We start from the raw sequence: 26,953 nt of genomic DNA on the forward strand, positions 1-26,953 counted from the left end.
TTATGCCCCCCCCCCCCAATAATTGGAATTTTTCTAAGTCCAAGGGACATAATTCTGTCAAAAATTGCTCGATCGTACCCAAAACAGAACTTGACCTAGATATTTTTATGATAAATCTGTATACCAAATTTCATTTCAGTATGTGCAACCTCTGTGAAGAAAATGAATGGAAACTGTTGGTGGACCGATAGACAGACAGACCGACCAACAGACAGCAGCAAAGCAATATGCTCTCCCTTCTTTGAAGGGGGGCATAAAAACACATACGAATATTCAACAGAATGGTCTAAATTCTTGCCTCAGTATTTCTCTGTTCAGCTTGTAACTTGTCTATCCAATCTCCATGGACAGTTTCTTCTGACTGAATTTTGAAGTCTTAATAATGAACGAATAAAAAGTACTCAATTCCTATTGCATATGTTGCAAACATGTAATAGTCTTTAAACATGTAATTTTCTTTGTCAGTTTTCAAATATGATAAGAATGTGCAAGATTAAATCTTAAATATGTAAAAGATTACCTGTTTTCCCACCTTTGGGGCCACGTCTTACTTGACTGAGGATGATATTTGGTCCAGTCTTAGAATTAAACCCAGTCTGTTGTAATGTTGGAATTCTGTGTCGCTTAGCAGTCATGCCAATGACACTGCCTCTCATTCTGTATGAATCCATCCTCTCAGAAATCTATCAAATGTTTGTACACCATATACATTATAAAGCTAAATGAAAATGTTCATCAGGCTTTAAAAGAAGCATAAAATGCGTAGTTGTCTTGACTATTGTGGTTTAATACCCAAGTTAAAGCAAGTGAAACAGCTCTCTTGATCATCATTTTGGCACTGCTCTACAGAAAGTAAAAGAGGCCCTCTAATCCAATGTAATTAAATTATCATTTTTTATCAAAAAAACTTGACTGTTCAGAAAAAAAAATTAAATAATCTTGACCTTCTTGGAGAGATCCTTCTCTTCCATTTTCTGAGGACTTCTGATGAGTTCTGATGGGTGAGGGAGACCCTTGAGAGCTAAATGTTAAATAGTATAAAAATTTGACAATGTTCACAAGAATATACATATATACACTATATCCATACTGCAAAAAATTTTTGAAACTGATAAATATGTAAAAAAAAATATTTTGAGCATTTTTTTGAAATGCTGCATTTGGCTCAAAATAACTTTAAAAAGCATTTTATATAAAAAGAGTCCCAGAAGTCTCAATGGTGTCACAATGCAATCTTGTTCGTTAGTTCATTGGGTGTTTGTTGTTTTTTCTTCTCTCAACAGCTTTGTAAAACTTCAGAACCCATTTGTGTCAAAGAAAGTTACACTATAAAATTTCTTCCTATGTTTATAAGACTTTGGAGCCTTCCTGACCGCATCCTAGCCCCAGGGAACACAATTTGAACAACCTTGATTTTTTTCTATACAGCAAAACTCGTTTAGTACGAACACGGATATTGCGAATTCACAGATATAGCGAAGTTTTCTTGGATCCCTAGCTAGATCAATTTAATGAATTCCTTATACGGATATAAAAAATTACGGATATAGCGAAGTGATTTCACAGGTCCCAGTGACTTCATTATAACCGAGTTTTACTGTATATAAGGAGGTTTGTTAACATGTTGAGTCTTTCTGGCCCAAAGTATTATGGAAAACATTTTTAATTTGATTCTATCCTATTCTTGACTATTTCTATCTCTGAATTAGAATCCTCACCTTTATATGCTAATTTTGATTAAAACTGCTTTTTAAGTTCTGGAGAAGAAGTTGAAAGCATTTATGCACAATGACTGACAAACATGTACAGCAATAAGTCATACAAGTCACTGAGCTGATTTCAGGAACAAAGTAACAATAGGAAGGAAGACTTACAGTGACATGGTTCTGTCTTTGGCACACAGTTCATTTCTGTACTATCCACTAAAGATGACAACATTGATGTGACACTGCAGGAGTCCATCTTCTCATTGATCCATCGCTGGTCAGACTCTTGATTTGATCTGAATTGATCATAGCGACGGAAATGTGGATTTATAAATACATTTTTCTCTTCAACATGTTCATTACTAATACATTCTACTATATGCGATTTGTCCTCTGTCAGAGTATTGTCCCCTGAATCACATTTTTCAGAACATTTCAGAGAATTCAAACATGACTCAGAATCAGCTTTGTATTCTTGTTGTTGATGTCTATTCAGTCTCAAAGGAGATGTATCAAACATTGATTCATCTTCAGACCAGCTGGTTTCAAACACAGGCAATTTAACATTTCCTACTTGCACATCTGATGAATTCATTATCAAATGGGCATTTTGTGATATCCAAGAAGAATTTGTTTGAGAACTTTTGAAAAAATATCCTGGTGAATCTGGGCTCAATTCTAGATATCCTAGAGACTTTTGAGAAAACCCCTCTGAATCTGTTTGGCCAGCTACTCTCTTCTGGGACATCCCACTCTGCTTTGCCTCCTCCTTCTTTACATGTTTTTCTCTGTATTCATTTACAGTTATGCAGGGTGTTTGACTTGAATCCAGACAATGATTGACTCCATCCCCAGTTTTACAAATGGTGCTCTCCTTCTCTTTAAGACTGTTAGGGTCTTTGACATCTCTATGACTGGTACATGTGTTTCTTTCCTCTGCTATTTCCACATCTTGATTATCTTCCTGCAGTACTAAATTATCACCCTTATTCACTTCTGTTTCATCCAAAGCTTTTCCATTAACCATTATTTTCACTTCTGTTTCTGAAGACAGTGAGTCTGATACCTCTGCAGACTTGACACTCTGTTCTTGTTCTTCCTGCTGCTGGATGTTTTCTCCACTACCTGGTGGTTCCTCACAATCACTGTCGTAGTCTGATGGTATCACCGACAAGGGGGAGAAAGATATGGCAAACGAGGCCCCTCCTTGACAATCCATCTCATCTTCTTCCCCCTCCTCCTCTAAATAATCCCCACTCTCCATCCTTATGTTAAGACACTGCTTAGAACTTTCTTCCTTGGAAAGATTCACATCTTTCTGAATTAATTCAACATCTGTCAATTCTGACTGATTATTAACTTCATGCACTGAGATAGCAGAATCTTTTTCATCAACAATGTTGCTTGTAACATTGTCTGGGTGTTCTCTTACTGCACTGAATTGAGGTTCACTTATTACATTATGTTGAGGTTCATTGTGCACTCTAAGATGTGATTCATCCTTTACATTGTGTTCAGGTTTCATTACCACAGTATGCTGAGCTTCACTCTGCACTGCTTGCTGAGCTTCACTCTGCACTACTTGCTTAGGTTCACTCTGCACTACTTGCTGTTCACTCTGTACTACTTGCTGAGGATCACCTATAATTTGTTCAGGTTCACTCCTTATAATGTGTTGAGGTTCTACCTCCACTCTACCATCTGATTGATAGTCGGGACTCTCACACAGTGACTTGGTTCTCTCAGACTCCATACAAGTCACCATGCTTGGTGTTGATATCAGGTCATAATGACTGTCATCTGGTTGGTTTTTAGAATCAGCAATGAATGACCCACTGTTGTGAAAAGACCTTTGTGAAGAAAAAGATAATAAATGGGATTGATCACAGTCATTGCTAAGGTTAGGGATGCCTGGAGTGGCAGGAACTTCACCTTGTTGTTGGTTCCACTGTAACATTTGTCCCTCTTTCTCACCATCCACTGGCTGAACCAAAGGACTCATTTTATCAAATGAACATTTCAGTTCATTAGTACTGGAAAGTCTATTTTGGGGGGAGGGTTTTGTTATTGGTAAATTTGTATTACATGAGTTGCCTTCTGTGATCAGAGTTTTGCTAGAAGTCTTGGATAAAAGAGCTAATATTTGTGTAGTACTTCTCTTCTGATGTGAAGTAAAGGAGTTTTCTTGCATTGTGTGCTGTAAGCCACAAGTGTTTTCAACAATCTGCTCTCTGATAAAATGAGTGAAGGGTTTTGGGCCTAGTTCTTGAATGTCTGTATCTTGCTGAGAATCTAATTTGGAGCTGCCTGGGGATTGGCTAGATCCAATTGTGCTCCAAGGAGATGTTGTCAGGGACCTTCTGTTCATCAGACCAATCAAAGGTGAGGAATTCTCTCTGTAACTCCCTCTATCTGGAGAGTTTTGGGCTCTACTGTTAAGGAACAGTGGATCTGTTCCTGACATCTCTGAGTTATTTAACTCTGACAAAGTTCTTCTGGGGCTAACTTGATTTAAAATGTTATATCTTCTTTGAAATGATGCAAAATGATGAGATTTTCTGACCGGACTCTGACCCTCCATTTCTCCACAGTTTACATTAGCTATCTGTTGTTTTGGAGGTTCTGGATCTTTCGCTGCAATAAGTCTTGGAGGAACAAAACCCTACATAGAGGAAAGAGGTTACCAATTATCAACTTAGCAAATATGAGATTTACAACTTTGAACACACTTATGAGGGGTTTATAAATAACATTTAAAAGTACATCAATTTAACAACTCTCAAAGATATATAAAGAAAGTTGAAAGAGAACGAAATAATGGTTTAAAAGTTCGGCAGATCATAAAGTAAGATTTATAACTTTCATGAAGTGGCATGAAGTCAGTATGTCTTAATCGTCTGAAAATAATGTCGCATAATTTTAACAATAAAAACACCTACCTATTATGATATTGTGGAATATAAAAGCATTAGTACTTATCATGTTGACCAAAGGCTTTTAAATGTATCGACTATAGTGCAGATTTGTATTTTATTACCTATCGAATCAATTTTTATGACAATTTATAAGACACAACAAACTCTAAGTACATGTAATATATTATAAACAAGAAGATAGAAAACTAAAAATCTTACACATATGTCATCTTTACTTCTCTAGAAGTCAATACATGTATTTGTATTCTGTCCGTCTGTTTTACATAAAATCATTTCAATTAATAAAATAATAATTTCTCCTACTGGTGACTAACTTGACTCTTGAAATTCACATCTCTTTGTCCAGAATACAGTGTAGTCTAGAGTGTAAGCAGATATTTTATTACTGAATGACTCTGATCATTTACCAAGTAATTTGGGACATTTTGCCCAACTTTTTTTTTTTTTTTTTTTTTTTTTTTTTTTTTACATCACATGCTGCCTGTGTTGAAATTGTTTTTTATCTAGAGATTTGAATGTAAGTGGGAAATTTATGCTCAACTTACTCCACGACCCTTCTTGAGACCTGTCCTGATCTTTGATTTATTTCCCCCTGATCTGATTGGTCCAACAGCTGGTTGATCTCTAGGAGTATCATTCTGACTGGTTGCACCAGATTTAGACTCCTCCTCTATCAAGATGTAGTGTCGATCACTCTCTAGTTGCTCACCAAGCAAGATGTCCTCTGATCGCACATGAATTGTGTCTATTCGGCAATTCTTGTCATCATAAAGTACACCCTGTATCATGGTATATTCAGAATTTTTTTATGGCATCAAGTAACTAAAAAGAATAATTTTATCAATATATATATATTTTTTCTCTAGCTATGAGGGCTTATAGTCTAATACCTAAGCTTATAGTCTCCTTCTAAATAGGAGCAATCCCTCTTAGGTCATACATACTGAAGGCAAGTGTTCACCTGATACCCATTTACAGCATGGTAGAATATTGCATTGAAAATTGAGTATTGTGTAAAAACATGCAATATGGAATGATCATGCAAGGATAGAATATGATCTAGCAACCTTCTGATTGCAAGTCTACTATAGTCTTACCATCTAGATTACAATGCTAAATGCTTTACAAAATTATCAAAATACTATACAATATTTCAAGTGTATAATAATTTTAAAGAAAACAGAACTTTCCTAGGTGTAAAGTTTAAATATTATCAAGTATTCTCTGAAAGTTGAGTATGCATCACATTGTTCATGACTTCTTTTTTTTCACCAAAAATCATATTTTTGTACGCAGTTTTATTTTGAAAATATTCAAAAGTGTTGTTTAAATCATTTTCAAATACAACAGCATAAGTAAGACGTTAATGGCAGTTGAAAAATATTACCTCCATATTAAATTGCAAACAATGGATATTTTTTAAAAATTCTTCAAACTGACTGGGCAATTTTATGACAAAATATGAATTTTGATATGTCTTTTGAGGTGAACTTTTAAGTTTAAAGAGATGGTTATTTTGTTGACAATTTCCAGAAGGTGTTAGGTTTATGGTTCTATTTTGGGCATTTATACTGACAGGTATACAACTACTTGTCCCTGTTTATAAGAACATGTACTGAGATTACACCCTGTATTCCTCTTTATTCACCTTTCTTCCAAGTCCCAATAGTGTAATGAGTGCAGGCCTCTAAGTCCCCAGGTGTTTGTTTGTGGAAACAAGGTAGGTCTAAAAGAATTTATCTATTTTAACAGTTTTTTTCCTAGTTTATAAAATTGCATAATTAGTCATCATATCCTTGCAATCAGAAGGCATCATAAAATTTACAGTAATAATTAATGTTTATAAGAAATGTTAATTATGACTACATAGTGGTCCCGCTTTTCCCATTTAAAATTCCTTAAAATGTTGTTAATTCAAAAAATAAATACATGTACACAGGTGGGAAAAATATAGATTGAAAAAAAATAAAATACCAGTACAGTGAAGCTTGTCTAATCTGGATATAGTGTATTCCGAAATTTTGCCTATTACAAAGTAAATTTTTAGTTCCTTTCATTGAATTTAATTTAAATGTTGTCTACTTCTGAATGTTGTCTAGTCCAGTCAATTTCTTTGGAACCAATGGTGTCCAGATTAGACAAGTTTTACTGTATAAAGAGGCCCATGGGCCACAATGCTCACCAGAGTTACTTTGGCTCAGAGAATGTTTTTTAAGAGCAAGGTTCACTTAGGACCTTTTTTGTCCCCATGAATGTCTGAAAAATCAGAACTCCCCAATTTCAGTGACCCTTGGTGACTGCATATCTATTAAAAATGATATGATTTTCTCAGCTAGCCAAAATATGACATCATGAATTGCATCAATATACCCATACTAATATTCTGAAAATTCCTTCAAAAATGGTAAAAAATTTAAGCTATTTTTCAATATTTTATATATACACAGCCTCTGATCCAAAATGTGCAGGTATACCATGTATAATGATAGAACAGTTTCTGAATATTATAAAACACATCTTATTTTTTGGATCGTTGGCTGTGCTCATATTTTAATTCTTTGCTGAAGGTACTCAAATACACCTGTTTTCTGGAAAATGCAAGAACATTGCAATTTCACAGAGCCCATTTTCCAAATCCTGGAATCTCAAAGGAATCTTTGTTATAGGAAATGAAAGCACTAAGTATCTACTTTATATTGATGTTTGAAATGGGACATAGGGTGTTAGTTAATTAATTAGGATATGGACAGGGCCATTTTATGCATATAGTGAACCTAGCTTTTTTCCCTCTTTGATTTCATAAATATTTTGACTCCCTAAAGGATTATGATTTATTCAAAGTTAAGTCAACACAACATTGGGATGCTTCAATACCAATATGATCAACTAGTTCCTGCTGTTTTGTTGGAGATTTTTTCCTATTCAAGTGTTATGTAAAATTTGGATATCTGATTTCGGCTAAACTCTAATCCAGAGCTCATACTTTAAAAAAAACCCAATCTACTCTAATTTTTATAGGTATGTTTTGCTTATTAATTAGATTATGATCTTGCAACTCTTTTATAAAGATTGTGTCCTGTGTACTCCCTTGTAAAACTCTGATCCCCTATTGTAGTCTCAACCTATTCTCAAGTGCCCTATCTGAACAAACTTAAATCTAAACTCTTTGAGGATGCTTGCATATCAATATGCCTTTTCATGGCTTTGCTGTTCATTAGAAAATAATATTTTAAAGATGTTTCCTATGTAAAATTTTGATCTCCTATTGTAGCCCGACACTACCTTTGGTGGTATTGATTTGAAGAAACTTGAATCTATTCTACCTAAGGATGCTTCCACATTAATATGACTAAAAATGCCAACACTGTTCTCAAGATTTATTCCTATATATTCCCATGTAAAACTTTGTCTGCCTATTGTGGCCCCATGGCATCCTAGCCACAACACACAGGGGTCATGATTTGAACAAACTTGATTCTACACTACCTGAGGATGCTTCCATATAAATTAGACTAACATGGCTTTGCTATTCTTCATCAGAAGATTTTTGGTAAGTGTTCCTATGTAAAACTGTAATTGGCCATTGCATCCCCACCCTAGCCTGGGGGTAATAATTTGAATAATCTTCAGTCTACACTTGATGCTTTCATATAAATATGACTTATCATGGCTTTGCTGTTCTTGAGAAAAAGATTTTTCCCATATATTCCAATGTGAAACTTTGATCACCTATTGTGGCCCAACTCTAGCCATGGGGTCATGATTTGAACAAATTTGAATCTACACTATGTAATGAAGCTTTAGAGTAAGTTTCATTTATTCTGGTCCAGAGGTTTTTGAGAAGATTTTTAAAGGATGCCATTAAATTTTCTCTAATTCTTAATTATATCCTCTTGAAAAAGGTGTGGCCCTTTTAATATTTGAACAAACTTGAATCCCCTTCACCAAAGGATGCTTTGTGGCAAGTTTAGTTGTAATAGGCCCAGTGGTTCTTGAGAAGAAGTTGAAAATGTGAAATGTTAACAGATGACGGATGCCATACACCTCTCTATCAGAAAAGCTCACTTGAGCCTTCAGCTCAGGTGAGTTAAAAAATTCTTCACTTTTGGGGTAAATCCTGTCTTTTCAATGTATTTTTCTTCATTTCAAGATAATACACAGCATAAATTTGAAATTCAACTTTGTATCCAACCATCTACAACTTTCTTGACTATAGAAGCAATACTTACTCTTACTTTGAAAAGCTTTCTCCATTTGAAAATCTTTAATTAAAAGTTCAGTAAAACATACCCTTGTTCCATTGCCAGAAAATCTGAGAGTGCCATCATGCCATGTCTTGGCTTTCTTTGTTTTTTGATTTGTATACAAAATCTAAAATAGTTGAAATGATCTTTAGCTATTTGTCCTTTTTTTCATACATAGAAATTGATAGATTACCCATAATAAAATTAACATTGTACAAATACAATCAGAAAAATATAACCTATTCTCATCAAATCCAAAATATTAACAAGATTTAATTCATTGTAATCATTAATAATTTTCAGGTGATCATACCACAAAACTCCTCTCTGACATATTTATTACTGCCGTAGATATAGTTGAACTTTACATCTGTATTCCTGAGAGAAAAAAGAAAATTCAGACACAAGTGCTGGGAATATCATTCATTTTAGTGTAATTCATAATGAATTCTTTTTCAGTTGGCACGAACTAAACAGTATTTGAAATGTTAATTTCTGCACGAAATAGACCTATAACCACTGATCCCTCTTTCATTGAGTCTCTTTGTCTTGCCACTGTCTTGAAAAAAAAGTATTGCATTATCAACCAAATAATGTGATACTTAGCTTCAGGCTTATTTAGACTGGTAAACTTCAGATATGTAATAATAAATGTTTGAACATATTATCAGTCTAATAGTGTTTAAACAAAATCATTGAAGCATGATAAAAGTAAAGGCAGATTCTCTCAAATCTGAATTCATTTTTTAACATATTTTTTTCTTAAATAGATGCTTGGGAAATGGCGTACAGCCTCAGTTACCTATGATCAGTCACATCTCAATCATAATGGATCAAAGGGGAGAAATATTAGTGGCAGCTTTATTGAATTATGTGTAAGCAACTACATGTTATCCCATGACCCTTCAGAGCACCAAAAGGATCTACCTCCACACAGAATGGCAGGAATTATCATTATGAGTATCCTGACTGTTGTCATGGTGATAGCCAATATCTTGTCAATATGTACCATAGCAACCAATCATATTCTGCAACAGTCATCATACTACATATTTGTTTTGAGCCTGGCTATAGCAGACCTCCTAACAGGTGCCATTATTATGCCCATCTATATTATCTGGGAATACAATGGTCAGTGGCCATTTGAAAAATTCTCCTGTGAAATTGTGACAGCTCTAGACATTGCATTTAGTGACATATCCATCTACATCCTGGTTCTTATAGCTCTGGATAAGTATATTTACATAACACAACCTTTACTGTACCATACAAAGCTAACAGTGACCAGAGCTCGTCTACTTATTGTAGCCCTCTGGGTCATCTGGTTGACCTTTGCCTTTGTGTCCATATATGGAGATATTGCACTGGACGAAAAATCTACAAACCTGTTTTCTAACAATTGTATATTCATAATGAATGACATCTACACAGGAATAACAGGCATTGTGGCTTTTGTGATACCATTCCTAATCCTGACATACACTGGTATCAGAATCTACTGCATAGCTCACCTCCATCTCAGGAAAATCTCTCGCTGTCATCTTGATCCCCTTAACATCAGTACAGCTACTTTCACTGAACTGGAGAATTACCAAGTAAAGACAAACAACAGTGGAAGTGGAACTCTTCATTCAACTGCTCAGCATTACAACAGACCATCAGATGTTTCTATCAGATCTGAAAAACTAATAAAGAAGGCAACGTTATGTAAACCATTTGGAACAGTGGTGATTATTATTGTTTTTTTCCTTATAATGTGTGCCCCCTACTGGATCGCTACAGGCTCAGATATTTTCTGTCACTGTGTGGCTCCCTGGATATATGAAGATATTCTAGCAGTTGTCTATAATCTCAACTCACTTGTTAATCCATTTATATACATAATGACAGACAGGCAATACAGAGCTGCAGTAAAAAGATTACTAATTAAATGTCACAATGTTCTGTGCAAAAGCAAGCATGCTACCATCAACAAAACTAACACTCCAGGCAGTAACTGTAGACAGAGACATTTATAAATAACAGAGATTAAAAACTGTTCAAAATCCAACAATATCTCATAGGCCCTGCTGTTTAATATTTTTCAATTCTAGCATTTTTTAAACCAATAGACCATTTCACGATATTAACTGCGGTACTGCTCTTTAGCAGGGCGAAATGATATATTTTGGTAAAATATGACGTAAAATCACCTATTTATTATTTTTCAATTCTAGCATATTTTTAAACCAATAGACTATTTCACAATAACTACGCAATTGCTCTTTTGCAGGGCGAAATGATATATTTTGATGAAAAATGATGTAAAAGCAAAAGCAATTTGTTCAATTATCACTAGGGATGCGCGATTTTATCGGTATACCGGTATATCATGATTTTTTATTGCGTGATATGTATCATGATACGGAGACTAAAATACCGGTATTTGGTACATATTTAAAAATTCCAGAAATTATTCATTTATATCTTCGAACTATTAAATAAAAATTACAGGAAGTTTAAAAAATGTTGAAAAAAGTTAAACTACGGCATCCAAACATGATTTATATTATATAAATTAAAATGAAGAATATTGAAATTATGTTTTTACAGCCTATTTGTAAGAAAAATTATAGAAATTCATTAGAAATTGTAGTAAAAATTCCGTGTAAAAATATCACGATATTATCGTGATATTTTGGAGAAAAAATCGTGATATATTACGATTCGAAATTTTTGGCGATACCCATCCCTAATTATCACTTATCAAAAACTTCACCAAACGTTATCAATTTGCCCTGCAAAAGAGTAGTGCTGCAGTTATTGTGAAAGGGCTAATTATATCTCAAGAAAGAAAGATAAGACTTTTTGAATCCTATCAGTAAATTATCTGGACCTTTATTTTTGACAGTAACATAGGAATTTCAAAATGAAAAGGCAACAGGACCGACACAAATGACAATCTCTTGATTTAGATATAAAACTTGAAGTAGCTATATATAGCTTTATTAAGCTATAATTAGGATCTGGGCAACAGGTGTCAACCATAGTTTTTTTTTCTCACTAACTGTGAATAGTACAGGTGCCCATTCACATGGAAAATTAGCGTCAAAATAGAACAAATTGGGATTTTTTAATCATATTAATTAATGACAGTGCAAATCCCTATATGGCCAAGTGACACATCTAGCATCTGTTACTAACGATGCCAACTGTCCAAACCAGACGTGACATTGTAATTCATGCTTCAAAACACGCTGTAATAAAGTTCTCAACATAGCAATGGTGCTAAAAAATTACACAATGTGCTTACCTCCATTATTCAATGTAATACATGTACGAATTTACCTTTCATAGATTGTTTATTCCATTTTTCGCCTTTTTTTCACTCAAAATTTCCGCGCAATGTATTTTATTAAATTGTTCGTTTAATATTCGTATAAAAATGTATTCCATTTCCTTTATTTTCTTGGGTATTTATTCAGCAGTTTCTTGTATTTAGTGTTTTTAGTAAAATATATGAAAATACATATTCAACTTAACTAAGATTTTTATTGTTTTTTTCCCTATTTTTCTCTATCCATCTGTAGAACGAGTTGACATCTCACCTCACAAAAAAGATTGAAAATGGCAAACAAAGATAAAGTCGTGAAAGTGGTCTCTTTTGACAAGTAGGACACCGATAGATCGAGAGTATGGCACAGTTTATAACTTTTGTATTTTGTTGGTGCTTACTACTGGAGATTTGCCTACCAGCGCCTTCTGATTATGACAAAAAAGGTAGATCTACTGTAAATCTGAACTCAGCTGATTCAGCATCATTTTCCTCCTGTCCAGCAGCGGTGCAGTGTCGTATCGTTTCCCAGATCGACCAAGTGTTTAATGTAGAGATTATTGGGAATTGCTCAAGTATTAGGAATATGACATAAGAAAGCCCTAATAGATTGTACCTGAGTCATGCTGAAAATGAAGATTAATAGTTAGAATAATCTAACTGTGTCTCGGGACAAGCCTTCACCACAGTTAGAATACGTCCCATATACTTGCAATGTAGCAAGTCGGAGTGGATCCACTCCGAAATGATTTTGAAGAATACAAAAGGAGTTGCACTGAAAATAACTACCAAATTAACAATAACAAAGCTTTTTGAGATTGTATATGCCTTTTAACCTAAAAAATAATCCATATAAATACGAAAATTCAACTCATTTTTTCAATGTTTTTTCCTCGCTTCAAATTTAACGCCATATTGACATTCGGAACTCTCTGGATTGTTCATAGAAAATGCACAGAGTTCGAGTTATCGCCCGTGTTTATTTTGCAACATTGCCAATACACGGAACGAATTCTGTCGTTAAACTGGGTCCGTAGGACAATATCATTTTAACGATAGAACGTTCTATCTAGAAGATTAAAAATGATTTTTTAAAAATTTTTTTTACTGTGACCCCTAACTAGAGTAACTGTCTTGTTTTATTATGATGAATGTATGTTCATTCATCCTAATATGCGTTTGCTCTTGACATTATTTTCCCAAGTTCTTGTTCAGCCCGGACGAGTCTAATTGCTCCAATTTTTGTTCGTCCTGAATTTGTTAGCCTTATTTTAATGTTAGGCCAAATAAAAAATTCCTAGATTCTCATCCTGGCCCGCCCAAATTTTTTACCCCTGCCTCAATTTTTTTTAATTTCTTGTTTTTCTTCGATTCTGATCAGGATCTAATCACCATTCAACTTTCATTTTAAATCCCACGAATATCAATGTGATTTTGACAGCTGGCAAGATGGTAATTAGGGTGAATTCACCATGCATCGGACACCCTCGCACTTCAGCAAGTTCTAGCGATATGGCTACCGACCAAATATTATCAAAATGGAACTTAACATGTAGTATGTGGTTAAAATATAAATTTTTGACACAACCGTGCCCTATTTATTGAGAAAATATAATTAAAAACCGATTTTTTTTTTTCGAAATAATTCAGAATTCACCAATATTTCCTTAATTTAAAAATTAAGTCTCTATTTAAATTTGATTGATTTGATTGACTATATCAATCCACAAATCTGGAGAGATGTTAGTTGCATCACATCACCTTAGATAGGCCTTGCAATGCCTCGTAATATGGCAACTAGCACCTTGGTTTCGGAGGAATGTAGATCTCATAGTTTGAATAAAGAGAGCCCACTTCTAGTTGTCATATATCAATAACTTGTATTTTCACTTAATATATATCTGAGTTTACATTTCTTTATTTCTGCAAAAACAGCCATCAGGTTTTGTATTATGCAGTATCTCCATACAACATGTACAATAAAGTAATTATCCATGCAGCGAACAATGTCTGATGCATGATTAATTTGTGTCCGATGCATGGAAAAAATGAACATACTAGTAAAAAACAGCTCTAAGAAAATTAATACAAACTTTTGAAAGACATTTCTTGAAATTTTCTATAAAGTTTATATCAATTATTGACAAAATTCACCCAAGACCGACTCGTTCCCTGAAAGTCTAATGAAAGAAAGACAACTCTAAAAATTTGCAAAATCATAATATTCTTGTAATTCCTCTTTCATGATGTCAAATATGATGTCACTTCAAGGCCATTATTGTGGTATTTATATTACAACATGATAATAAAGATCAGCATCATTAAAAAGTTTAAATCTATGGCTTTAAGACAGAAACAAGTTGAAACACAGAGACATTCTGGTTGGATACAAGATTATTGCTTAAAGTTGTCTGAAGCATGGTATGTGTCCGATGCATGATGAACTCACCCTACTTCGCACTTTTTCTACTGCTTGAGATACAAATGAACTAGGATAGCATTCAATTGTGACGTCATAAGACACTTATGATGATGTCCAAGTCTAGCTTCTGCATTTCTTTATTTAGAATTTTAAATACAGCTAAACTTCGAAATCTCGAACACGGATATCTCGAATACCCCGGATATGTCTAAGTAAGGCCGCGGTCCTGACGAAATTTGCTTTATAAATGATTAAAATAAACCCCTCTATGTCGAACAAGGTAATGTCGAACACCCCGGTTATCTCAAAGTAAAATTGTGTAACCATTCATTAAAATCACATGCGTTATCTCGAAGTCAGGATAATTTTCCGCTCTGATGATCAAGTCCGTTAGGTAAACTGAATGCTCTATTGATAACACCCACCTGTCTGTCACGCTCGGGTTACCTGTGTTCCTGTGATCAACAAATAATAGCGCGATAATTATACAAAGTGTATGTATGGCTTACCTTGATTTTAATTATGCAAGCCAAAGGTTGTGTGTATTAGTCTTATGCATACACATGGATGACACGTTGTTTTGTGGCTTGGGTACGTTTATCTTGATAATCGCTATTTAATGCTATGTGAAATATGCGCGCATACATAGTTTATGCATATAAAGATCGAAGTAAAACAAAATTCTGTAATTTAATGCAATTAGAATTTATTTTTCCTATATGAGCGTGCAGAATTTACAATCGTCTATACACACCATCATGTGAGCGTGTGTCGCAGTGAAAACTTGTGCTATAGTGCCCTGTGGTTCAGTGTTGTTCTATTGTTAGACAAAAGTGCGTGATTTTTCTTTTGCTTTTGATTTTATTATGGTAAAATAATTTCTTTTAACTGACTATACATATATGAACATGGTTTTCTAATAATAGAAAATGTATATTTCGTTTTCTTTATTCTGACAGCGACCGGTTTTAAATTTACAATGCATAGACGATATCCGGTTATGTATACATGGGAAACGATGCTAGAGGTTGACTTGCCGCGTTGGTAGAAAGATTATACTTCTGTGCATATTATACAATGTTTTTATTTTGTGAATTATAAAGAGGATGTAAAAATCTTTTTATTGCTAAATACATGTACATGTATATTAAAGAAATCGCATACAGAATTTCAAACAAGAAGGAATTTGACATGTTTTTACTATTACGTACATGTTCACTGCACTAAGTTTATTTGAAGTTCATTTGAATTATAACCCTCGATATGTCGAACCCCCGGATATCTCGAAGTTCATCAACGGTCCCGCCAACTTCGAGACAACGAAGTTTAACTGTATTTGCCATAGCAGAATAGAAATAATTTCCTTGTTGTCAGAATTGTTGGACAATATACCCCTCAGTCTTGAGATTTTGTTGGCAAATAAAAACCTCGCCATTCGGGCTCTTTTTAGCTCACCTGAGCTGAAAGCTCAAGTGAGCTTTTCTGATCACCCGTTGTCCGTCGTCCGTCCGTCTGTCCGTCCGTCCGTCTGTAAACTTTTCACATTTTCAACTTCTTCTCAAGAACCACTGGGCCAATTTTAACCAAACTTGGTACAAAGTATCCTTGGGGGAAGGGGAGTTTAAATTGTCAAAATAAAGGGCCAAGTCCCCTTACAAGGGGAGATAATCAAGAAAAGACAAAAATAGGGTGGGGTCATAAAAAAATCTTCTTCTCAAGAACCATTGGGCCAGAAAAGCTGAAACTTATGTGGAAGCATCCTGGGGTAATGTAGATTCTAAATTGTTAAAATCATGACCCCCGGAAGTAGGGCGGGGCCAGAATAGGGAATCCAAGTTTTACATTGAAATATATAGGAAAAATCTTGAAAAATCTTCTTCTCAAGAACCACTGGGCCAGAAAAGCTGAAACTTATGTGGAAGCATCCTGGGGTAGTGTAGATTCTAAATTGTTCAAATCATGACCCCCAGGGGTAGGGCGGGGCCACAATAGGAAATATAAGTTTTACATTGAAATATATAGGAAAAATCTTGAAAAATCTTCTTCTCAAGAACCACTGGGCCAGAAAAGCTGAAACTTATGTGGAAGCATCCTGGGGTAATGTAGATTCTAAATTGTTCAAATCATGACCCCTGGGGGTAGGGTAGGGCCGCAGTAGGAGATACAAGTTTTACATTGAAATATATAGGAAAAATCTTGAAAAATCTTCTTCTCAAGAACCACTGAGCCAAAAAAGCTGAAACTTATGTGGAAGCATCCTGAGGTAGTGTAGATTCTAAATTGTTCAAATCATGACCCCCGGGGGTAGGGCGGGGCCACAATAGGAAATACAAGTTTTACATTGAAATATATAGGAAAAATCTTTAAAAATCTTCTTCTCAAGAACCACTGGGCCAGAAAAGCTGAAACTTATGTGGAAGCATCCTGGGGTAGTGTAGATTCTAAATTGTTCAAATCATGACCCCCGGGGGTAGGGCGGGGCCACAATAGGAAATATAAGTTTTACATTGAAATATATAGGAAAAATCTTGAAAAATCTTCTTCTCAAGAACCACTGAGCCAGAAAAGCTGAAACTTATGTGGAAGCATTCTGAGGTAATGTAGATTCTAAATTGTTCAAATCATGACCCCTGGGGGTAGGGCAGGGCCGCAGTAGGAAATACAAGTTTTACATTGAAATATATAGGAAAAATCTTTAAAAATCTTCTTCTCAAGAACCACTGGGCCAGAAAAACTGAAACTTATGTGGAAGCATCCTGAGGTAGTGTAGATTCTAAATTGTTCAAATCATGACCCCCGGGGGTAGGGCGGGGCCACAATAGGAAATACAAGTTTTACATTGAAATATATAGGAAAAATCTTTAAAAATCTTCTTCTCAAGAACCACTGAGCCAGAAAAGCTGAAACTTATGTGGAAGCATCCTGGGGTAATGTAGATTCTAAATTGTTCAAATCATGACCCCTGGGGGTAGGGCGGGGCCACAGTAGGAAATACAAGTTTTACATTGAAATATATAGGAAAAATCTTTACAAATCTTCTTCTCAAGAACCACTGAGCCAAAAAAGCTGAAACTTATGTGGAAGCATCCTGAGGTAGTGTAGATTCTAAATTGTTCAAATCACGACCCCCGGGGGTAGGGCGGGGCCACAATAGGAAATACAAGTTTTACATTGAAATATATAGGAAAAATCTTTAAAAATCTTCTTCTCAAGAACCACTGGGCCAGAAAAGCTGAAACTTATGTGGAAGCATCCTGGGGTAATGTAGATTCTAAATTGTTCAAATCATGACCCCCGGGGGTAGGGCGGGGCCACAATAGGAAATACAAGTTTTACATTGAAATATATAGGAATAATCTTTAAAAATGTTCTTCTCAAGAACCACTGAGCCAAAAAAGCTGAAACTTATGTGGAAGCATCCTGGGGTAGTGTAGATTCTAAATTGTTCAAATCATGACCCCCGGGGGTAGGGCGGGGCCACAATAGGAAATACAAGTTTTACATTGAAATATATAGGAAAAATCTTGAAAAATCTTCTTCTCAAGAACCACTGAGCCAGAAAAGCTGAAACTTATGTGGAAGCATCCTGGGGTAATGTAGATTCTAAATTGTTAAAATCATGACCCCCGGGGGTAGGGCGGGGCCAGAGTAGGGAATACAAGTTTTACATTGAAATATATAGGAAAAATCTTGAAAAATCTTCTTCTCAAGAACCACTGGGCCAGAAAAGCTGAAACTTATGTGGAAGCATCCTCAAGTAGTGTACACTCTAAATTGTTCAAATCATGACCCCGTGGATGGGGGCAGGGGGGAGGGGCACAATAGGGAATCCAAAGTTTTACATTGAAATATATAGGAAAAATCTTTAAAAATGTTCTCAAGAACCACTGGACCAGAAAAACTGAAACTTATGTGGAAGCATCCTGGGGTAGTGTAGATTCTGAATTTTTCAAATCATGGCCCCTGGGGGTAGGGCGGGGCCACAATAGGTATTACAAGGGGAGAAGTCTTGTAATGAACAGCATGGCCAAAGTTACTCAGGTGAGCGATGTGGCCCATGGGCCTCTTGTTTTTATTTGCCAACAAAATCTCTCAACTATTGGGGTATATTCTCCAACAATTCCTCCAACATGGGAATTATTTCTTAAATAATTTACAAGTTCTTGATAATTAATCGTCACATTGTTACATTAGGAAAAGGGGTGGGGCATGATAGAACTTTTGAATTTTTTTGATTGTGGTATGATACAGTTTCATCTCCTTATAACAGGGACAAACCAAGGGGGGGGACTGATGTGAAAAAAGTCGCTTTCGAGCTCCAAACGTCACCATAAATTATTACAAAAGGGAAGTTTATGCCATAGTATTTTCACCCTCTTTAAAATCATAAAAAAATCTATTAAGAACATGTGGTAATTTCACCACTATTGTATAAATCTCTTTTGTGTTATCACTACTGAAATAAAGTGAATAACAGCATGGCACATACTTTCACTTGTTTTGCTCACTGCATTGAACACTATCGGAACTCCTCCAGAAGTTATGCTTCTGCATATGAAAAAGTACATTGTTACAAGTTATGTATACACAACAAAACACAAAACAGATGGTCAGCTATCGATGTCATGTCAAAGATTTAGACCTTTTTATTGTCAAAAGATTAATTCATGTTGTGAATACAGACATATTTTACTGTTAATTTGTAGAGCTGTTAAGTAAAGTGTCTTAAGCAATCACACATATGAAAAAGAAAGCTGACTGCACAAAGTCATTCAATCAGCATGCAGTAGTAGATTTAGTTTTCCTAATAAAGTAAAACATTTATTCTCAATCTCTGTTTTCATTTATTAATTAGGGACCTATATACTAATTTAATAAAGGTGACAATAAACAATATTTTATAAGAGGAACAGTGTATACTTTTCCCAAAAGGGGTAGCTTTTGGTGCCATATTCCCTGGGGAATTGCTGTCAAGTAGAATATGTGTTCTCTAAAAGACCAAGATAAGGATTTCTAATATTGAAACCAGAATTGTCTACTTCCAGAAAGTATACAATGTCAGGAAAATTTTCAGGGTAGGTCTGGGAACCAGAAACGTAGAATTTATTTATCTAGGCCTAATTTTAGTGCTGTTTTTGAGTAAAGCTAACAAAATGTTTAACTTTTTTTCTTTAGATTATGGAGAGATTTTTAATCTGCTTGTAATGTAATGCAATGTAAAACATTGGCCCATTATTATATTCTCATACTTTCATTCTGCACTTCATTGGGACCACAAAAAGGGATCTCATTGCACATTCAGTTGTATAGAAAGAGAATTAGTAATGTGACTTTCTTTACTGTAGCAAACGAAGAAGGAAATCTGATGATAACAGAGGTAAACAAAGGAGGACACAAACTACTTAACACTGACTCCAAAGCAAAAGAACTTTTACAAAAGCTGCAGAAAAATCTAAGTACTTTTGATTCAAACACAGCTTTAGAAGAAGTCAGACATGTCAAAAAGCAATTTACGAATGTTCTTAAAAATGACACATCTACCCATAGTAAAGAAAAAAGTGCCAAACTTGGACAATTAAGTACTATGTCTCCTGAAAAATCAGTAAGAAATGTGGAGGCTACATTACCTGGGCTTAAAATAAGTACAGTCAAACCAATTATAAAAGACATAGTATCCCCCAAAAAAGTGAACACCAAATTCTTAGGGAAAGATCACTTTGATCCAGAGATAAGTGATGAACATGGTAATGTGATTCAAAGGGTAACATTTAACCAATCAAAAACTACATCTACAACATCATCAAAAGTAATCGAGCAAACAACCTTGGCAGCAGAGAAAATTGCCGATATTGTGGAAAATGTGGGTCTGATGCCAGGGCCAGTGATTATTGATCCGTATGATAAAACAGCAGAAGACGATCTGTTCTGGGACGAAAACCTGAAATCAGCATCCAAAGACACAAACAATCAACTCCATGATGATTATGGTAATAAGAATCTTTTTCATCACTATTATTTTTAGGTCAACAGCCAATCTAAGAGCTGAATTAATGTGCCAATTGTCATTGATTTTAAGTAATTTATTCATCATAATAAAGTTAATTCTGGATCAAGGAGCATGCAGTCATTTGACCTGTATGTCTAAGAAAGTCATTTAAAGATTTAATTTATGTTCAAGAGGTTTTTCTTGACAACATACATAAAAAAAACTGAATTTAATAGATTTTATTAATATGGCAATAACAAATATGAACACAATGTTTGAAATATTGTTATGACTCAATTTATTATGTATGCTGAGTTTATATTTAAATAAAGATTCCTCTGATGAGGAAGGAAGGGGTAGAAGTTAGGGTAAACAGAGATAACAGAACTGTGTATGTTGATGTTTGTTTTTGCAGAACGAGAAGATGATGACTGGTATGAAGATACAAACACTCTGGAGAGCGAAGACAAGGAAGACAACTCTGATGAAGGTGTGTGGAGAAAACATTTGTGTTTTTGGTGGGCGGGGGTTATTTTTTATCAGGAGATAAAAACATTGTGCATAACTTTCTAAATACATGTAATAAAAAATAAATGCACTTAAACTTCTTCAGGGATAGCATTAGTAATATGAATTGGTATTAAAATACTTAAGCATATCATGCTTTTCATGAATTCATTTAAATTTGGACTTTGACAAGATTTTAAATGTCTAATAAAGAACTTGAATGTGTTTCTAGCTGTGTGCGTCTTACAGCTGGGACAATACATTGATACATTAACATATCATAATACAAGTTAGATCATTGATATGCAGACTGATATATAGATAATTAGATAGTCTAGTATCAAATATTTATAATTTATGTTAATAATTGTAATATTATAAAAATGTTAGTCATCTGAAACATTATAAATTCACCCGACTCAGTTTAACTTACCTACCAGTACATATTATTGTTAACAAAATTAAAAACAAAAATTATTATGTTTCCTATTTCATTTGTTGAAATTACTACATTAATGTGTAATTTCTGTTGGCATAAAGCTTGAATAGACCAAGAAATGACAAAATCCATAGTTATAGAACTATTGTTTTGTGATATGTACATGTATTGTATATATATCTGTATTGTATCATATATGGCACATGTACATATAATACATTATGATATATGTAGCACAATATTATAGCACAGTTTTTAATTATAGATACAGATGACTGGAACTTTTGGAATGGTAAGTTCAAGAAAATATTTTTCTCTGGGATTTTCTCTTTAAAAAAATTTACCCATAAATGAAGGCATTTTATAAAGTTGTTATGCTAGATGCATTGATATATAGATGAATTTAATTTAGACATTGTGATACACATTTTTGCTATTTTCAGATCACCATGAGGTTGTAACAGATAAATATGTCAACGTGGCAGACAAATTTGGGGACTTCTGGGATGGTTAGTTTTCAATTAAGGACCCTCTATACACTAAAGGAAAATATTTTTTTTGGACACTGAGAAAATTATAGTGTGTAAAGGTGTAAATATTGAGTTTATCTATTACATTTTCAACACAGGGTACCTTACATTTACCCCCAGGAAAAAAATGTTCAAAGACAATGAACAGACAGTGAACAGAAATCACTGTTGTTTACTTAAGGACGACGGACCTAATTTGAAATTTTGCGCCACTGCGCAGAAAACTGCGCATATGCCTTGAATCAAATTGACTTAATTATGTATTGCAAAAGATAAAAAATATACATTCTTAATTCTTTCAAAGATATTCAAATGTTTCCTCTCAATTCAAAAATATTGTAAATATTTTGATTTATATTTATTTGTTGATTCTATAAGTAAATGATTTATTTGGTCAAGGTATTTTCATTGAAAATGTCCCCCAAAATGTGCCGTACACCTGAGTTTGACATGCCCCCCTGAAAAATCTAAGTCGATTACCCATTCATTTTTTTGGCATAATTTGCTGGTAAATTGTCTTGTTAACATTGTCTTTTGATATGAATAAAAATTCTTTTGTAGAATTTTTTCAAAGATCACACTTATACCCTACACTGGCAATTTCCCATTACTTCCTATAGTAATTATCGATTTCCATTGCCAACTTTTGAAACGCTCCCCATTAAAAATGTACATATTCCTAAGAAATCAAAATCTAATCCCTAAACAGAATTCCCACCAACTATGGGGGTAGAGGTAATTCAAGAATCAGTTACCTAAAACAAGATTTTCTTTTGTTTACAGAGGAGAGTTATGCTCAAGCTCCATATTTAAAGGAAAACACCGTAACATCCCGCTGGAATCGTAATGACCGAGGCAATATACGAAGAGAAATCAACATGATGACGCTGTATTGCTGGGTGCTCTTTATTTCCATGACAATGCTGATCTTGTATGTCTTCTACAAACAGAAAAATGTGGTAAGTTGCTTAAAAAAAATTAACAGCAATGGGCAGAGTTCTAAGAGATATTATAAATTACTTCTGGGGGGAAAAACAACTTTATGAAACAGTAAATAACAATTTACTTGAAGAGTTATTTTAAAAAATATATACTTATTTTTTTTTTTTTTTTTTGAATTAAACACTAAGGCCAGATAAAATTAAACTTTAGATTCTCATCCCTGCCTGTCCCCCTCAAAGTTCCTCACCCCTGTTTTTTTTTTTTAATTTATCAAATGTATTGCATGCAATTACAATTTAATCAGTAAAAACAGTTCATCATCATCATTTATTTGGTATCATATGTCATCATACATAAAACAAATACACATAAATGTACATAGTCATTTGAAAGACAATATTTGAGAATCCATAAATTTTAAATAGATTTATAAATAGATATTCAGGCCTAGGAAACCATATTTTAGATAGTGACTAGTTGATACCAGGATAACCCATTAAAGCTGGAGAGCTTATTTCCAATGGGGTCCTACCCTAAATAAGATAAAAATACAATGTTTCATCATTAAAGCACTATAACAATTTTTGGCACTATAATTTTAGCACTGCCTTGCTTACACGTTAAATTTAATTTAAGTATGACAACATATAGGATCAATAAAATAATAAAATATGTATAAAATAATAAAATATGTTATAAAATAATAAAATATGTATAAAATAATAAAATATGTACATAAACATTTGGCATCAATCACAGCCAAAGTTTATGAGTTACCCCGTGTTTGTATTAAAAGTCGGGTTGTGCTATTTATATAGCACAAATCACATCATCACGGTCGCAGCATGGTGTTGTCACGCTCTCTTCACCGTGCCATCACACAATTATCATCACATTGTCACACCATCGCATCATCATCATCGCATCATTGTCATCCCAATATTATGTCATTGCACCAAATTTTAATATTCCATAGAATATTTAGGCACCCTGTTTTGCAAAATGACAATATTGAAATTGTCAAGAACCATGAGAACAAAAATTGAATGTTTATGTATTCAGACAGTGGTATTCTGTAATATTTTCAAACAAAACAAAAAATTTTCATACAAAAAGGTACTTTGAGAAAAGCACATGAGAAGTGGTGACTACTATGTACAGCAACAGCATATGCAATTTATTGGGATCCACACCCCATTTCATAACAGCAATTGTGTGTGGGGTGTGCAGTCAGTTTGTACTCATAAAATCATTAACACTGTGAATATTTTCTACAAGAAGAATCTTCTGTAGATATTTAAAAGAATAATAAGAAAATCTATCCATATTGGCACTAAGTGTGAAAATTTTGAATGTATATATTTTCATTAATAAAAAATAAAATATAGAATCTGCCCACCTGCCCCAATTTTTAAACAAATTAGGATGAGAATATAAAGTTTAAATTTATATGGCCTATCATCATCAGACTTTTTAGTCAGGTTTTATTAAAAAAAAAAAAGAGATGGAGGTGTGAAGTCTAATCCAAAATCTTAGTATTTAATTCTAGCCTTGGAATAATCTATAATAACATGATTGGTTACCTCATATATATTTAAGGTACTATTTTCCAATGATAACATAGATTAAATAAATATCAGTGAAAGCAAAAATCTTCAATAGAGGGTTTTTCTACCCATGCTTTCTTATTAAAGTATATTATAATATTTAAATTGTTGAGCAATAGGTTAGTTTATTGAGGAATTTTCTGTTTTAGTTTAAGCCATATTGGATGTATTTGTATCGGCGCCCTGCTGAAAGGAGACTGTCATCGGAAGATGCTGCAGAGGAAAGGAAAGGCATAGTGAACCATGCCTTTGCTTGATATGCATTACCCTCCATTAGGTGAACTGTGTTTACACTAAGTACCTGTCATGTTCTGTAGGTTTACTCTAGGTACCATCTGTATAGGGAAACAGATTTTCATAATACATTACCTAGCATATGGAGAGCCATGTTTATGCTTTGAATGCAGTACCCAGTATTTTGTGCCATGCTTTAATATTCCCACTGTAGGTGGACAGTGATTGATACATAAACATGTACCACTGCATCATGAGCCACGTTTATGCTAGATGCATATTACCTTCCATTGAACATATAGCAATAACTCAATAAGATTTTTTTTGAGAATTGCATCTGCAAGACTGCAAATGCACAGCATTATTGATTTGAGTGCCATATATAACTTGGCAATGAAATGAAATAATGTGTCTTTCTTGCCTCAGTTTTTTTTTATTAGAAGTAGCTGAACCATTTATAAAATGATGCCAGTGCAGAACCCAGAAGATCTCACTGTAAGATTTATACAAGTCCCCTCACTGCAAGATTTATACAAGTCCCATGATTATTTTTTTTTTATCTTTGTTACTTTCCTATAAGCAGTTTAAATACATGTAAGTCCCATAGACTCTTTATATTTATGACTTCCAGTAAGCCCTCTATATACATGCAAGTCCCATGAATGTTTCTGTATGCCCTCAATATAGTTCTAAGTCCAGTGCTGGAACTTGCAATTAAAACATTTTGATTAAAAAAAAAACAGACTGCATTTCCAAGTAGTTTTCTTTTCTTTTTTTTTTTTTACAATCCATTTCCTCAAACATACCCATTCATCTTTTTCAAAATTAAATCAGTCAGGGCACAAGAAACAATTTTTAGGTGCTATAAGTATGGTTGAAAGGCGACATCATTATCTCTTGTTTATTTTTTGGGAAGCAAAAAAGGAATATGGTTGATTTGGTTAGGACCTGCTTAGTCAATGTGAGTGATTATGCCAATTTGAAAGGGGGGGGGGGGGGATTTGAATTCAATCAAAATTTAGAGGCATTGTCATTTTTACTGTGTAACTTGTTTTATGAATAAAACATTTTCTGTTATGAATTTTTATGCATGTTAAATTTTACCGGTACTCAGATTTTTTGCATTTGCACATTTTCAAACAACCAAGTGTGTATTGCTCTATCTTACTTTGAAATTTGTTAAAAATAAACAATATAAAATTTGTTAGTTGTTTTATTCATCAATGCAAAAATCAAAGATAGATTTTTTTCACTTTGTCAAACAGTGTATACTAAATTAGTGGCCTATAATTAAGATATTGTCTCATGTTGAACAAAGTCCTCTGATCTTATTGATGACCTTAAAGGGGCCTGGACACAATTGCATTGTTTACATTTTAAGAAATCTGTATTCAAAAATAACTTCAGTTTAATAAAGGACAAGATAGGCTAAGACCCCTTTTGGCCCCTGGTTTGGGGTGTCTTTTAGAATGATGCCACAGTTTATCAATAAAAACCTGTTGTCACCCCTGTCTTTAAATGAGTACTGGTTCTAAATTATAGGATACACAGAGGTCACAGGAAGGTCAGAAAATATGTCAAATTCCGAATTTTCTCATTTTTACGTGAATTTCCATCGATTTTACACCACATTTTGTTTCAGAAAACATAGAGTACAAGCTTGCCTATCTACCAAATTGATATATTTCATACACTAGCATCAGATGCATCTTGTGTATAAAAATCTCAGATAGGCAAGCTTGTGCACTGTGTCCCGAAGTGAAAGGTATCTCAAATTTGACAAATTTCTAACAGAATTGAGGAAATTCGGGAAAATGTCCTACTTCTGCACCCTCTTGTGGCCTCTGTGTAAGTTTTGAATCAAAATTAGTGCTTGTTTTAAAACAAGCATCGTTTTGAGTTCTTAACTACAAACTATCACAATTTTAACAGCGTTCTGATTTTTACATCAAATAAGGGGCCTATTTGGCCGTTACCATACCTTGTCCTTTGAACTTACATGAATATTCTTAAAATTGAATGACACCAACATCTTTACATCACGTCAAACATTTGTGTTTGTAAACAGGGCACAAGTTCCATTATTG

The 26,953-nt window shown here is 34.1% G+C and overlaps 3 protein-coding genes across 3 annotated transcripts; 2 read left to right on the forward strand and 1 right to left on the reverse strand.

Annotated features, from left to right (window-relative positions):
• Nucleotides 1-286: 286 nt before the first annotated feature.
• Nucleotides 287-10,461, reverse strand: LOC133204433 (protein ZGRF1-like). Its single transcript, XM_061340160.1, has 8 exons — nucleotides 10,398-10,461; nucleotides 9,200-9,264; nucleotides 8,933-9,013; nucleotides 5,188-5,421; nucleotides 1,875-4,368; nucleotides 945-1,021; nucleotides 521-683; nucleotides 287-375 (listed from the first exon to the last, which is right to left on the reverse strand). The coding sequence occupies exons 2-8, from the start codon at nucleotides 9,218-9,220 to the stop codon at nucleotides 287-289; spliced, it is 3,159 nt and encodes a 1,052-aa protein (XP_061196144.1). The 5' UTR covers nucleotides 9,221-9,264; nucleotides 10,398-10,461.
• LOC133204434 (histamine H2 receptor-like) lies at nucleotides 9,657-10,904 on the forward strand. Its single transcript, XM_061340161.1, has one exon. It carries the CDS (start codon nucleotides 9,657-9,659, stop codon nucleotides 10,902-10,904), a length of 1,248 nt encoding a protein of 415 aa, XP_061196145.1.
• Nucleotides 10,905-12,506: 1,602 nt separating this feature from the next.
• Nucleotides 12,507-26,069, forward strand: LOC133204409 (uncharacterized). Its single transcript, XM_061340136.1, has 7 exons — nucleotides 12,507-12,645; nucleotides 19,967-20,608; nucleotides 21,023-21,097; nucleotides 21,819-21,845; nucleotides 21,997-22,062; nucleotides 22,867-23,042; nucleotides 24,782-26,069. The coding sequence occupies exons 1-7, from the start codon at nucleotides 12,561-12,563 to the stop codon at nucleotides 24,887-24,889; spliced, it is 1,179 nt and encodes a 392-aa protein (XP_061196120.1). The 5' UTR covers nucleotides 12,507-12,560; the 3' UTR covers nucleotides 24,890-26,069.
• The last annotated feature ends 884 nt before the right edge of the window (nucleotides 26,070-26,953 follow it).

Source organism: Saccostrea echinata, unplaced genomic scaffold, assembly GCF_033153115.1.
Source record: "Saccostrea echinata isolate AGI-Se365-2 ecotype Australia unplaced genomic scaffold, CSIRO_AGI_Sech_v1 ptg000053l, whole genome shotgun sequence".
In the NCBI taxonomy this organism is placed as follows: domain Eukaryota; kingdom Metazoa; phylum Mollusca; class Bivalvia; order Ostreida; family Ostreidae; genus Saccostrea; species Saccostrea echinata.

Bases quoted from the DNA above. Each gene is read 5' to 3' on its own strand.
- LOC133204434 (XM_061340161.1), top strand. From the start codon at position 9,657: ATGCTTGGGAAATGGCGTACAGCCTCAGTTACCTATGATCAGTCACAT.
- LOC133204433 (XM_061340160.1), bottom strand. From the start codon at position 9,220: ATGTCAGAGAGGAGTTTTGTG. The intron at 684-944 runs GTCAAGATTATT...AACATTTGATAG, and splicing joins AGAAGGATCTCTCCAAGAAG to ATTTCTGAGAGGATGGATTC. The intron at 376-520 runs GTAATCTTTTAC...TTCATTATTAAG, and splicing joins CCCCAAAGGTGGGAAAACAG to ACTTCAAAATTCAGTCAGAA.
- LOC133204409 (XM_061340136.1), top strand. From the start codon at position 12,561: ATGGCACAGTTTATAACTTTTGTATTTTGTTGGTGCTTACTACTGGAG. The intron at 12,646-19,966 runs GTAGATCTACTG...TCTTTACTGTAG, and splicing joins TTCTGATTATGACAAAAAAG to CAAACGAAGAAGGAAATCTG. The intron at 21,846-21,996 runs GTAAGTTCAAGA...TGCTATTTTCAG, and splicing joins TGACTGGAACTTTTGGAATG to ATCACCATGAGGTTGTAACA.